At 31.0% G+C, this 13523-nt stretch overlaps 4 protein-coding genes and 1 pseudogene across 5 annotated transcripts in view; 3 read left to right on the top strand and 2 right to left on the bottom strand.

Annotated features, from left to right (window-relative positions):
* The window catches only part of LOC119676042 (protein PFC0760c-like), a 10016-nt gene extending 9650 nt beyond the window's left edge, over nucleotides 1–366 (top strand). The window contains exons 7-8 of the mRNA XM_038087264.1: nucleotides 281–296; nucleotides 338–366. Of these exons, the coding sequence (XP_037943192.1) occupies nucleotides 281–296; nucleotides 338–366 (45 nt within the window). The remainder of the gene's footprint in view (nucleotides 1–280; nucleotides 297–337) is intronic.
* A 16-nt stretch (nucleotides 367–382) lies between these two features.
* LOC119683280 lies at nucleotides 383–7287 on the bottom strand. Of its 2 annotated transcripts, XM_038096921.1 has the most exons (8): nucleotides 6982–7287; nucleotides 6820–6924; nucleotides 5739–5882; nucleotides 5563–5674; nucleotides 3269–3402; nucleotides 3060–3200; nucleotides 2767–3003; nucleotides 383–1478 (listed from the first exon to the last, which is right to left on the bottom strand). In XM_038096921.1, exons 1-8 carry the CDS (start codon nucleotides 7165–7167, stop codon nucleotides 456–458), a joined length of 2082 nt encoding a protein of 693 aa, XP_037952849.1. In that variant the 5' UTR covers nucleotides 7168–7287; the 3' UTR covers nucleotides 383–455. The 2 variants fall into 2 exon arrangements, with proteins under 2 accessions (XP_037952849.1, XP_037952850.1); XM_038096922.1 differs by lacking the exon at nucleotides 6982–7287 and having other exon boundaries at nucleotides 5739–5878; nucleotides 6820–6918.
* A 65-nt stretch (nucleotides 7288–7352) lies between these two features.
* Nucleotides 7353–9929, bottom strand: LOC119683576 (serine protease snake). Its single transcript, XM_038097336.1, has 6 exons — nucleotides 9562–9929; nucleotides 9430–9497; nucleotides 9262–9371; nucleotides 7979–8199; nucleotides 7759–7919; nucleotides 7353–7543 (listed from the first exon to the last, which is right to left on the bottom strand). Exons 1-6 carry the CDS (start codon nucleotides 9863–9865, stop codon nucleotides 7385–7387), a joined length of 1023 nt encoding a protein of 340 aa, XP_037953264.1. The 5' UTR covers nucleotides 9866–9929; the 3' UTR covers nucleotides 7353–7384.
* A 422-nt stretch (nucleotides 9930–10351) lies between these two features.
* On the top strand, nucleotides 10352–10443 carry LOC119686616 (annotated as a pseudogene).
* Nucleotides 10444–12085: 1642 nt separating this feature from the next.
* Nucleotides 12086–13523, top strand: part of LOC119676040 (probable tubulin polyglutamylase ttll-15) — a 2234-nt gene continuing 796 nt past the window's right edge. Inside the window, exons 1-2 of the mRNA XM_038087263.1 lie at nucleotides 12086–12227; nucleotides 12285–13488. Of these exons, the coding sequence (XP_037943191.1) occupies nucleotides 12189–12227; nucleotides 12285–13488 (1243 nt within the window). The 5' untranslated portion in view covers nucleotides 12086–12188. The remainder of the gene's footprint in view (nucleotides 12228–12284; nucleotides 13489–13523) is intronic.

Raw genomic sequence — 13523 nt, 5'->3', positions numbered from 1 at the left:
AAATATAAAATATGTGTGAAATTCATACCTTCTGTTATTACGTATGGACTCAGTTAGATTAAATTTATTTGAACTTCTATATATGAAACAGAGTCAGGAGGCCCTATTTAAAAAAATCTTTTAGTGTGTTTTTAGTAGAGATCTTATTAGGGTTTGAACCTAGATCTTGTGTGCAGTTCTTCTAGTCATAAAATGAGACATAAAAATTTCCTCAAGACAAAACTAAACTCATGCTTAGACCCATTAAAAGTTTGCAACTCTTATTTTATTTCATTTGCAGATATACAATGCCATAAGTATATCTAAAGAATTTTTTATAAATTTTAAATTCGTTCAGTTTATACTGACACTCTTATCTATACTTGAATTAAAGAAAACAATATTGTGGTTTTAGTATTTATTTCTAAACAAAAAATTTGAAAAAAATATATAAGTGGTTTTACTTATAACAGAATTTAATCATCTCCGCTATCTTCGATGATGCGACAAATAATTGGAATATCTTGTACCTTGGTTGTATTACCAGACACAGCATCTTCCAGAACTCTACTGACGACTTCATTTTTAAACTTTCGCCACTCCTTTTCTCTTAAGAAGTCAATAAACAAATTTTCTCTTGATGGAATGCTAGTATTTAGATAAAAACGTCGTCTTTGCCAAATATTACCAGGATTTTGATTTGGTTCGAATAGCCAATAGCGTGGAACTAATAAACATTGTACTGTAGAACGAGCCATTATAACTCTATGCTGTAGCTTTTCACCTAAACCAAAAATACCTCCAAATAATAGTGAGCCTACATCGATAAAGCGACTCTCATATCTGATTTGTAATTCCTTACTTTCTTTCCCGCTTTTTTTAATAATTTTCTTTTTTTTTTTAGGAGTTTTCATAGCTGCGGCGGTAGCCAACAATTCACTTAGAATTTCACTTTCAGACTTTTCTTCAATATTTACTAAACTTTCTTCTACTGTTACATCGGTTTCTTCCTCTACTTCCTCCATCTCACCAGTTAGTTCACTTTTCAATTCCGTTTCAGTACCTATACTATCATCATACTCTTCTTCATAATTAACTTTACTTTTTGCTATATCCTCCGGTGAAGCTTGTCCATATGATAACTCATTCATATCATTTTCATCTACTTTTACGTTTGCACCATCCCCTTCAGTAGCATCATCAGTTTTATTATCTACATCTTTACCATCTGCTTCTTTTACGCCATCTTCACTAACTGCGCTCTCTTTCATTTCTTCTTCTTCTCCATCGCCTTCTCCTGTTGTAACCTCTTCATTTTCCGGTTGTGATTGTTGATTTATCTCCGGTTTCTTTTCAATTAACTTAGATGGTTTCTTTTTTGGTGCTTCATGTTCCTCATCGTCTTCATCTTCGCCTAGTCCATCCGTTTCTTCATAAGGTCTATCTGCGTCTAACCTTAGACAGTCCATTTCAATTTCTTGGAGATTCTTTATTTCTATCTGAAAGTATAATTTAAAATTTTCATCATTCAGTAAAAATATTTATTACTTAAAAATTAACATACTTTTAATCAATTTTTAAAGTTGGCTTATTTATTTTAGATAAAACATTACTTTAATAAAAATTCTGGATTTAATCTGATTAAACTGATCTGATTTAATAATCAGACGCACTTATAGTTCTGTTACTTGATTTTTCTCTTGTATTGAGTACAACTACGGGACCACAATATACCGTTTCAATATACATTAATAAATTGAATAAATATAAACTAGTAACAAACATGTAGAACCCAAGAATAATAAACTTATTGAAAGAGATATCTATACGTTTATTAATAAAATTACAATTCCCAAGGCAAGGTACTTCCAGTCAATCCTTAACCAATTATAAAGAAGTTGATAGAGAGATTACTGCTAAACCTCGATTATAATAGAAAATTATACAGCAACGATGAATCGATATTGATCAGGTATGTGAAAAAGTCAATAAAGTTTCTGCAAACATAACGTAACAATATAGGTATATGATACATCTATAAAAAATGGCAAGAAACTAACAAATCAACCATTCATGTTTGTGTTTTAGTATCTAGTACATTATTAGTACCAATAATTTTTACACTTACTCATTATTGTTCTTTGCTAGATAATTAAGAGTGGGGAGAAACTATATAAAATCTCAAATTCTGTTTATTTTCTTTCTCTGTTAATATATTAGATGTTTCAATGACAGTAAGTAATTGGCCTAAAGTAGTTTAGATTGGGGACGGGGCGGTTGCCTTAAAATAGATTTTGTGAGTGAACGTTTTTCGATGCTAAGTGGGCCTCCCATTTTAACATTGTTAGCACCGACGTGTACGAACAAGCTTTTCCTGTCAATACATGGATGTTGGAAGTGATATCTCACCGTTGACTCGGTCAACAGAACCTCGTTTGTGAAAATGGGAGTTACAACGAGAAGGTGAGGATAACAATTGATTCGCAATAGCTATATATTCACGTTTGGTAGAAAAGTAATGGAATATGAATATGAATTATCTTTCCCCGCTTAACATTTAGAGAAAATAATATTCTGACACCCTGTCAGTTTTAGGCTTGAAAATATTCCAATTAAATAACCCACGTTAACGACAATTCTAAAATAATCGTACTCTTTAATGTATTATAGGATCTAAAATATTGTTAACTATATATTCCATTTTGGACATTTTAATAACAACTGAGGTTATTTATGTTAGTTAGCTAGGAATAATAGAATCATAATGCAATAATAAATTATATTTACCACTCGCTTAGGTTTCTTCTGTGCAACCACTTCAGGATTATCAACAGTACTTAGTTTCCTTACAGGCTCAGGTAAAAAACCTTCTATGGATTTTATTTCCGTCTCAATATCAAAATCGTCATCTTCTTTTGTTTCTGGTTTCTTAGAACTTTCTTCGTCTGTTTGAAATAATCCTTCTTGCTTCTCATCTGATATATCTACTAATTCATAGGATTTCTTTTCATTAAATTCTGTTACCTTAAAAAAGACATACACAACCATCAAAAATCATATTTAATTTGATTGCTACAAACCTTTAGTTTTAGACACTGCAATATCATGCATTCACCGCTTACAATAAAATAAACAGGACTGACATGTCCTTTATCCTCATAATAAATGGTTTCGAGTGGCTCGAACTGACGCAGCTGTGCCATTTTGCAGCCTCTCTGTAACTGAAGGATATATATAAGATAGATGTTGGAGATAAATGTAATATAAATGCTAGTTTATAGTATCAGACCTGACTGGCATTTAAGTGGCTGAAATAAGGTAGTGCATCAAAAGCTGCTTTTTTTTCCATCCATAATTTAGTCATTTCAACCCGTAGAACTCGATCGAAATCATCTTCAAACACAACGAGAAGTTCGCAGTTGTCTAGAAAGAATAAACATTTTTGTTAGTTAGCTTCGATTTATGCCACTTTGTGATGGAACTCATTGAACTAAAATTATAATGGTACCTTAATAGCCTGGTACGTAAATCAAAAACTACCCCCTTTCCTTACGACTCTCACTCATTCAAGCATTACAATGGAAACCAATAAACCGAATTGAATTGAATTAAAATTTTCTGGTTGCAATTCGACTGCCTAAGTAAAAGCACTTGCAATTCGCTTGATAGGAAAGCCAACTAAATAGGAAAATTATTCGCAGTCCCAAAAAGTTTATGAATTTTTATTGAATGCGCTACAATTTGAATAAACTTGTACCGACCTTCATAAAATAGTCGATAACAAAAAATTCCAAAAATATTACAATACTTAATAAAGCTTTCTAGTAGAAAAAATTAATAAATTTTTCTTTTTTATTGGATATTTTAGAATATCCAATAAGTCTTACTAACAATTTTTAATAATTATTTAGTTCTTTCAAGAATCGACTTCAAGTTATTTGATTTACGAGTATACGATAGATAAAAATGGTTTTAAATATCTTAAGTAATTAATTCACAAAATAATAAATCACACTCGTATATATTGCCATATTAAATTAAATTCACTTATTCATAGATTAAGAGCTCTTCTTCTTCCAGTCCCTTGGACTTGATCGTGTCACTATAGCATACTTCTTAACTTATTTCAAATGTATTCATCAAAATACCAAACATCAAAATAAATAACTATTAAAGTACCAACTAACATCACATATATAGCGACAAGAAAAATGTAAAATATATAATAAATATAATATAAAATGATCATTTTTGACATCTCTAAAGCTTTTTACAAGGTCTGGCATGATGGCCTGATAGTAAAAATGTTTCATCTAAGTGTTCCAGGCAGGCTAACTGAGATCATTAGCAGCTTTCTACGTGGGAAATCCTTTTCCACGAAAATCAACAGCGCATTCTCATCAGTTTGAACTATATAAGCAGGGGTTCCTCAGGAATCGCCACTCTCCCTTACTTTTCACAACATTTATACGTCCGATATCCCAATGTTAGGTCCCTCGACACTGGCGTTATACGCTGACGATATTTGTGTGCTTTACTCGGATAAATGTGCTCTCAACATAACCAACACACTTCAAGAGCATATAAACCTCATTCTGGAGTATTTCCAGAAATGGAAAATAAAAATCATAAATTAAAACAGTAAGGCTCTGTAGGAGACAGAACCCGTCGAGAGTGAGAGTGGGAAATATGTTAATAAACTGGAAGGATAGCATTAAATAAGTAAGCATCTCGTTGAAAAGAATTAGCTGTACCAAAATTTTTCATCACCTACAACCGCTATGCAAAAATGAATATTTCAATGCTAAGAACAAGAAGCTGATATATAACCAAATAATTCGACCGTTACTTTTATATGGATGTATAGCGTTCAACAAGGCCACAAACACTACTATTCGCCAGCTGGAAATCGCTTAAACCCAGGTTTAGAGAAGAGTTTTCAAGGTACCATAGTACTTTAGGACGAATGACATTCTCAGAGCCCACAAGATTGATCCGATCAAAAAATACACAAAGGAGAGAGCGCTAAAACTAATTACGAAAACTGAGAGGTTTACCAACACCGCGTTATCGAATCATAGAATGTTTACAGGCTCCTAGGCTAGTTATGCAGATCTAAGGTCTGTTATTGTTTAGTCTGATGAAGTGATAAACAAGTTATAAAGTAAAGAGTTAGTAGAGAGTAAAAGTGTTCAAGTGCACTGACTCAACTAGCCTCAACATAATACAAATAAAATTTTTTAGAGAGCAAAAAAGTGCTGGATAACTTCATAAAAACATGAACAATTCAAAAAATTATGAAAAATATAAAAAAAAATTCCAGCAGAAAATATTACATAATCAATAAAGCCACAAAAAAAAAAATAAATAAATGAACATTTAAAAATGGAATATAAAATAATGCTAGTTAATAGCATTAAAAAAATGGAATATAAATAAAAAATGCTGTCAAAAGTCTATGTATAAACATCTTAAATGTTGAAATCTTGCAGATTTTTGGAATTAGTTAAAAAAGAAATAAACACTTGGTTTTAAAATTTTAATAAAAAATAAATCCTTAATTTATTATGTGACTAGACTTACTTCTGGTGGTATAGGTGTTTCTTCTCAGGCATTGCTCAATGAACTCAATATCACCGATACAATCACCGGGACCTATAACTGATATAATTTCCTCCACAAATTCATTTTCAAACTGAAAATTATAAAGTAACTGAGATTTATAACTGAAAGTGATACTAAATGAACATATAAATTACAGCATTCCAGGTTTTTTCCATTACTTCAACTTCACCAGTTAAAATGAAGTATACATATCTTGGTGGATCACCTTCTTTTATAATTTCACGACCTGGTCCAACGTATAGAAACGAGATGACTGGAACTAGACGTGATCGAACTTTCTATGAAAAAAAAGTATTTAATTATTATTAGTAGCTCCCTCTTCACCCATTTTTTAATCCTTATTTTGGTATTTATTTGTGAATTAATATTAAAATTAATTTTAAAGTAAACTAAGAACAAGTAACTGGATTTCTAAGTCTTTCGTTCTATTGCTTAAAAGGTGGTCACATGAGTAGATTTCCATATTTTATTGAAAACAAGATGACAAAAAATTTGGCTATCACAAGAATATTCCTTATTTTCCCCTGGTATTGTTAAATGATACAATTAACGGAGAATTATTGTTTAGATAAATTGTTTCCATAAGGAACGTACGAAATTTTTTAGATACCGTCAGATGCAGAAGATGACTGGTTTTTTAAGTTATGATAATAGACGTCAAAGAAATAATAACTGAAGAAAATAGATCTGATAAGAAAAGAACTGAAGCTACTTAAAAATAAATTACTTATAAAACCTGTAGGAGTTTTAATGATTACAAGAACAGTGGAAGGATATAGCCAACAACAACATGTCTATCATTCACATATTTATATTAAATAAATATATTGTATTTACATATAATACAGACATAATATATATAGTAATATAGTGCAACATATAAGTATAAATATATGATGCCATCTCACTTGATACTAAACTTCAAGAAGCCCACAATTTCATATAATGCTAATACCATCATAATTGGAATGATTTGACAAAATTTTAAAATTGTTTTAAGATAAAACCGTGGCATAGGGATCGTCGCATGACACATCAAATGGCTATAGCTTTCTAGAGAGTATCAGTATTGAGTATATATAAGTGAAAAAATTAGAACACTGCTTCGTTGCTACAGTTTTTTGGTTTTAATGTATGTAAATTCTAAACTTCATGTAAAAATATAAAAATAAATTCAGAATTGCAATCCTGTTGCGTTTTGAACTACACACTCACCGGAGAAAGTTTCGAAAAACATGTTAAATTAGCAATCAAATGGACTAGTCTTTTGCGCTCTTCAACGGTACGTATGGTGTGATTTGTTCGAATTAAGCTTTTATCCTGAAAGGAGGAAATATGTGAGTTCTAACACTATATGTACCAGGGGAAAATATTTACAGCCATTGTCAGAAGTCCAATTTTCTGTTGTGTTCTTATCAGCATTGAGATGTTCTTCTTCACATTCAGGGTAAACTTTTGCTCTTCCGCATCCGCTAGCCACATCCTATTGTAGATCACGGTACGTATGGCATTGCGAAGCCGAGCACGAGCGGCCTTCTGAGCGGTTTTATTACGTTTCGACATTTTGTTACTATTGCTGTTAAATTGATTAAAAATAAACTATATAATTAAAGTAGGACCAATTTTGTTGACTCGGTTAGGATTGCGTAAATTTTAATTTTAATTTTTACAAACATTTTTACAAAAAATTTAGAATTTATTTATGTTATTATAAGATATAAAAAAATCAAAGCTAAGTTAATTAAATAACTAATCTATTAGAGGTGATGTGAAAACCATGTTAAACTATAATGCTACGTAGCCACTTCATATAAGGTATTAATTTTAGATAGATAATGGGATAAACTTTTGAATAGCATTGCTGTACATATGTAGCGAGTCCGATTAGGTAGAATTCATTTTGAGCATTTCTAGCCATCAAAGGTCCACCAATCAGACCCTGTAATAAAACAATATAAGAAAATATTAAGTTTATTATTAGGTCATATACTGGATTCACACGAAAGTTTTCTTTCTAATTTTAGCTGTCAAAAATGTTCGCTTTGCATTGAAAGCAACAACAATTGACAGCTAAAATTACAAACATGACAGCTAAAATTAGAAACAAAACTGTCGTGTGAATCCAATATTACAAGGAATACATTTTTTTATTACTTTGCACATTTGAGAGTCCGTAAGATTTGTATTGCCGACACAATATTGGGTCGGACTCATTCCATGACTTAATTTGCGCGCGTGTAAATAAAAATCATTGCAATATTTTGTAGGCATTATATCAACTGACATGACGATCATCTCATCTGTGTTGATAAAATCTGCAATAAGTAACTTCATTTGATTAATTTGTAATAATATATCATCCATTCGAATTTACTATGACCAAAGGCAAACATTTTTGTAGAATTAAAAATGTTTTCCTCATTCCATTTCCAAAAGCAAGCTGGCAAGAAATTGGTTTCGATAGCTAATTCCATCACTGCAATATCATGGTACATATCTGAATCGCTATAGTTTGGATGTGTGTAAATTTTTATTATCGGGATTTTTTCCTTATTTATACTGAGATTACCCAATTCCACAACTTCGGCATTGGTACTGCAATTACAAAAAAAAAGTTCAAAAAAGAAAATAATACTTAATACTATAAGGTTTATTTCAAAAAGAAAGGTTTTTCCAATGATTATGGAGAAAATTATATATTTAAAAAAAACGCACTACACGATTTTTTATTTCTAATAATAGTAATAATAAATCTTTAAACGAACTATAGATATTTTGTCCTTCTACTGAAAGTTGAAATGTACTTTTCGACGGCTAATATTATTTTCGCAGATGTTAACAGCGTTTATATCTTTTAACGAGTTTTTGATTACCGACAAGATCAATAGTTTATACCTCAGTATTTTCCATTGGCAAAAATTCGCCTGCCTAATCAAAGCAAGAATAACTTTCTTGAAGAGTTTTTGATATCCGATGGGAACAAAAGCTCTACAGTTTAACTCAGACAAAGTCGAGAGTCAGATCAAAAGGGCCGAGAATTAAAACTTTTTCTACGAATATATAACATTTAATCAATATTTTCTTTTTTTGACTTAGGGCAAAGTAGGTAGTTACATGGAATAGAACAAGAGTTTAAAGCTCTTCCAGATATAGATAACATTAAGTGAAAGCAGATAACTTCATTCGCCATTATCACGCCTACCTTTTCAAGGTAAGAATAACTTTCTTGAAGAGTTTTTATAATCAACGGGATCAAAAATTGGATATATCTAATATAACATCAAGTCATATCAGATATATCCAATTTAAAAATCTTTTAGCAATCTACGCTTTATTCTGTTGACTAGGCGCTACTTTGTAAATAAATTGGTAATTAAACTCTGCGCGTCATATATCCAAAATACCGCACTTGTAGTATCTTGAGTCTTAAGTATTCGTAATCTTCTCTCTCTATATATTATATATTATTATCAATCTTTTTAAAGTTAAAGTGGATCTATTAAAATGCATGTGAGAAATATACCTCTAGCCTCTGTCTTTGACAATTAACTTAACAAATGTCCAACGATTAGTGTGAGTCATATAAATATATACAAAATCCATAAAAAACTATAGTAATGACCGGCGATAAATGTAAGTGTAAACACAGAATATTACCCTTTGAAGTTAGTGCAGTGCGCTGAGGTGAGAACATAAGTGGGTGTAATTAAAATCCCTCCACAGAAGTAACGCATATCTCCATTAAACTCTCGATATCCAATTTTTACCTTTAAAAGTACATCTCATTGAGAAATTTTATTGCATCAAAAATATTTAAATACGAACCAGAAAATTTGTCACTTTGTTTTCTGGTTTATTTGCATTCAGCTCAGTTATTTCATATTTAAGATTATCTAAAAATGAAGGTAATTTTGTAGCTCCGAATATTAACCATTATTCATTACTCGATTACTTTACCTTTAGATGCTGTAGAAAATATTTGTCCATCATAACCACCAGAAAAACATTCAGTGGAATCTAAAATTTTGGTTGTAAACTGATTTGATGTATGCGGATTCTTATCACAACACACAAAACCGGAATCACAAGTAGAAGATGAATCTCTTCTTATTATTGCGCCATCGAATGCGCAATCTTCCAATTTTACGCAAATACCATTCAAGCCGTTTTCAATTTCACATTTTGTAATAAAATTCTCCTCACAAAACGTTCCAAATATTGCAAATTGTATGAAAAGCAAAATAAATAATAATTGATTCATAATTCCCTTGATACGTTTAACTCTCTAATAGAACTGAATGACCCGATAAGATATTTTGATGTTCCTGAACGTGAGCTTGTACTGATTTAGCGTTTATTCTTCCATCTTAATCTGATCAGAATTTCAAACGCTCATTGAGATCTCAGCTACTTTGTGTTAGTTTCATTGTAGTCTCAGAGTGCGACCTTCGACTATTGATACTGATAGCGATATTTGTCATTTCTATTGAATTAGATAGACGTTCCGCTGTAATATAGGAATCAAAACAAAACTCATAATAAATATTTCAGTGCATATTCAGACAAATTTAAGTAGGGATTAGGGATTACTATTTATTTATGTGATACAATTCATATAGCAGAGTTCTTTACTAAGTTAGAATACATTTCTCTTAAATATCACCTGCAAATCAAAAAGTATTCACTGGAGATGTCTTAATATATAAATGTCCAATGATGATTAGCAATATTAGTGGGTTTTATATTAGTTTTCTTGCTACGGCAGAACATATACTAAAATTGGAACGGTACAGAGAGATTAGTATGGCCTCTGTGTAAGGATGACACATTCACATTTTTCTGGTAGTCGACTAAAATGTCATAGCTGTAAACTTTATATATATAATATAATTGCTATAAATTTCTATTTAATACAACAAATTTAAAATTAAATAAAATAAAGTCAAGGCGTAGAAAGGGATTATAAAGAAACCTCGTAGTTAATAGAGAGTAAAAGTGCTCAAGGGCACTGACTCAGCTAGCCTCAACATAATAATAATTCCAACAACGCTTCAATATCTGAATAAGATATCAGAATAGTGCTTTGAAAATAAATTTTAAAAAAAATTATGTCTAGTTCAATTTGATTCATTAAATTTATATGTTTTAGTATTTCTATGAGTCTATGATATCCAACCAACTAATTAGAAATTCAATCTAATAAATAGTAAATATATATGATCCTACAAAGCAAAACTGAAAGAATGAATTGGGCAAGCAGCAACTATAGTGATTAAGGAATATATGTCACTAGGCAAGTAAAAGTAAAATAAGAACATAATTGACAACTGCAAGGGAAAAAGATATATATTACTAAATATTTAGGAATGTAATATAAGAAATATATGCCATTATAGATTGGTAAATCTGGTGTAACTTTTTCAATCGATATACACTTTTAGTACCATTTTAATTTTCGATTGGTAAATGTTGGGTGAAATGTATGTTATTCTAGATTAATTTGCAATAGTTAAGATATTTTGCCAGAGTAGCAAGATTACCCTGAAATTAGTCTTGCTACTTATTATGTTGAGTCAGTGCACTTGAGCACTTTACTCTCTATTAACTGCGAGGTTTCTTCATAACCCGTTTCTACGCCTTGACTGGATTATTATTTATCATTTTCCCAAGAAGCCTGTAACCATTCTGACATTCGATAACGTGTTGTTAGTAAGTTTTCGTAAATAATTTCAGGGTTCTATTCTTTATGTATATTTTGATCAGATCAATCTTGAGGTCCATGAGGATGTCATTCATTCTAATGTACTATGGTACATTTATGATATATAATATATAAATGTCTACTAACACTACGACTATAATATTACGCTGTTACTATTACTAAAATTTCGATAAAATCGAGAGTAAATCTAGATTGAATCCAGATTTACCAATTGAAATCGCCAATAGTATAAAACTAAAAAAAAATACGAAAGCTAATGAGCAGTATTTTAAAATTATGTGACGCTTTAGATACAACTTTACCTTTAATCGAAATTAAGTTTAATTACTGAATTTAAAGTTCTTACTTAAATTTTATACTCTTAAGCACAATTTTAAGTATTCGATATTATCGACAACGCAGTCATTTAAGATTTATACTGATTTTAGTGTGAAAACGACACTTAAGTGAGGATAGAAAAATTATCCTCACCATAGAAAATGGTTAACTAAAAATTCAAAACTTTAGTTAGTAAAAAACACAGAAGATTAAAATACATAAGAAATATTTTAAATTAATTCAGTAAATTAAATATATTACAATTTCTTTAAATTGTAAGAAAATCGTATTAAAACCCATGAAAATTGATTTCAAGTCATAAATTTGAAATTTATGTGAACGTATATTTAGTTTCAGAACTTGGCATCACTTAAAGCTAACAGTATTTATTGCGACTGTGTAACTGCTGTAGCTGCAGCGCTTTTCACCACTCGTCAAATGTGGAGAAAGTTTGAAACAACGGCGATTTTACTTTATAATTGCGTTGGATTTTAATTTTGATCTTCAACTGTTTCGTTTCGTTTATTGTATTTAGCACAAAACAATGCCGCGTTTTTCAGACAGTGAAGATGCTGATGAAGAGGTTGGAAATTTTTATTTTTAAATGAACAGTTTTCTATAATTTATATTCCATTTGTAGTTCTATAGTTATCAAGCATATTGTCATAACAGAAGGCGAACTTTGATGTCTAAGCGCTTTGTGGTCTTTTTTTTGTGTGCAACGCTGGCTTCTGCCGTTGTGGTGGAGTTCCTGCCGTTTAAGATTCTAAACTCTAACGTAAGCCTGCGCAGTTTAATTAAAAAAACTACCGATCTGCAGTTTGGTAAGCAACCGACATATGCGATATACAGCAATAGTCCAAAGGAGGATCATTTAGTGCACGTGAAAAATGTTTTAAGTTATTTAGGATACCGGCGAGTTCCTTTTGAAGATGATTGGGATTTACTGTGGGCTCATGATTATCCATATTTGCGCTTGCCAGAGAGAATGAAAAACCTTGAACCCCATCAAACGGTTAATCATTTGCCTGGTTGTGGATTTTTAACAAATAAAGTTGATTTATGTACAACACCGTTGCCATTTTTGCCGAGAGCATTTAGATTGCCTTCCGAACAAGAAGAATTTTTGAAATATGCTATGAACAACTTGGGTGCATTATTTGTGGAGAAGAACAATCAGCATAGATTAATTGCAATTCGTTCTCCAAACGAAATAAACTTAGACTCCAATGATTCATTTGTCCAGGAGTATATACAAAATCCATTTTTGGTAAATGGTTATAAATTTGATATTGGAGCATATGTTGTAATAACCTCTGTAAATCCTTTGCGTGCATATATTTATAAAGGAGATATTTTGTTCAGATATTGTCCCGTTAAATACTATCCGTTTGATCCTTCAATTGTCGACAAGTATGTTGTTGGTGACGATTACTTACCTACATGGGAGGTGCCATCTTTGAAAAAATACTACATACGTTATTCCGGTAGTATGCGGGCTGCTTTCGACGCATATGTTCGTGATCAATCTTTAGATCCATCTGGTATTTGGACGCAAGTGGAAGATATTATCCGACGTACGATAATATCAAAGGAGCAAGATATTGCACGTCTGTTACGTTCATATAAAACACAAAACTTTTTCGAATTGATGCGATTTGACTTAATTATTGATAAGGATCTAAAAGTTATTTTAATGGAAGCTAATATGTCTCCAAATTTGTCATCTGCACACTTTAAGCCGAACTCATTATTATATGAACAAATATTGTATAGTGCGCTGAATCTTGTTGGTATTGGGTCCCCTATTAAGCACAAGACCAAAGATAGGTATGAACGCTGGAGTTATTTTAAAACAGAATTTAAATCCTTTTGTTTT

The sequence above is a fragment of the Teleopsis dalmanni genome, chromosome 2 (genome assembly GCF_002237135.1).
Source record: "Teleopsis dalmanni isolate 2A chromosome 2, ASM223713v2, whole genome shotgun sequence".
Lineage (NCBI taxonomy): Eukaryota > Metazoa > Arthropoda > Insecta > Diptera > Diopsidae > Teleopsis > Teleopsis dalmanni.
Note: the sequence above shows the minus strand (reverse complement) of the source record. Positions and strands in the feature narration are given on the sequence as shown.

Bases quoted from the DNA above. Each gene is read 5' to 3' on its own strand.
- LOC119683576 (XM_038097336.1), bottom strand. From the start codon at position 9,865: ATGAATCAATTATTATTTATTTTGCTTTTCATACAATTTGCAATATTT. The intron at 7,920-7,978 runs GTAAATTCGAAT...TACTTATTGCAG, and splicing joins AATGTTTGCCTTTGGTCATA to ATTTTATCAACACAGATGAG. The intron at 7,544-7,758 runs GTAATAAAAAAA...GTTTTATTACAG, and splicing joins CGGACTCTCAAATGTGCAAA to GGTCTGATTGGTGGACCTTT.
- LOC119683280 (XM_038096921.1), bottom strand. From the start codon at position 7,167: ATGTCGAAACGTAATAAAACCGCTCAGAAGGCCGCTCGTGCTCGGCTT. The intron at 6,925-6,981 runs GTAAATATTTTC...TCCTCCTTTCAG, and splicing joins TTGGACTTCTGACAATGGCT to GATAAAAGCTTAATTCGAAC. The intron at 5,675-5,738 runs GTAATTTATATG...TATAATTTTCAG, and splicing joins TGGAAAAAACCTGGAATGCT to TTTGAAAATGAATTTGTGGA.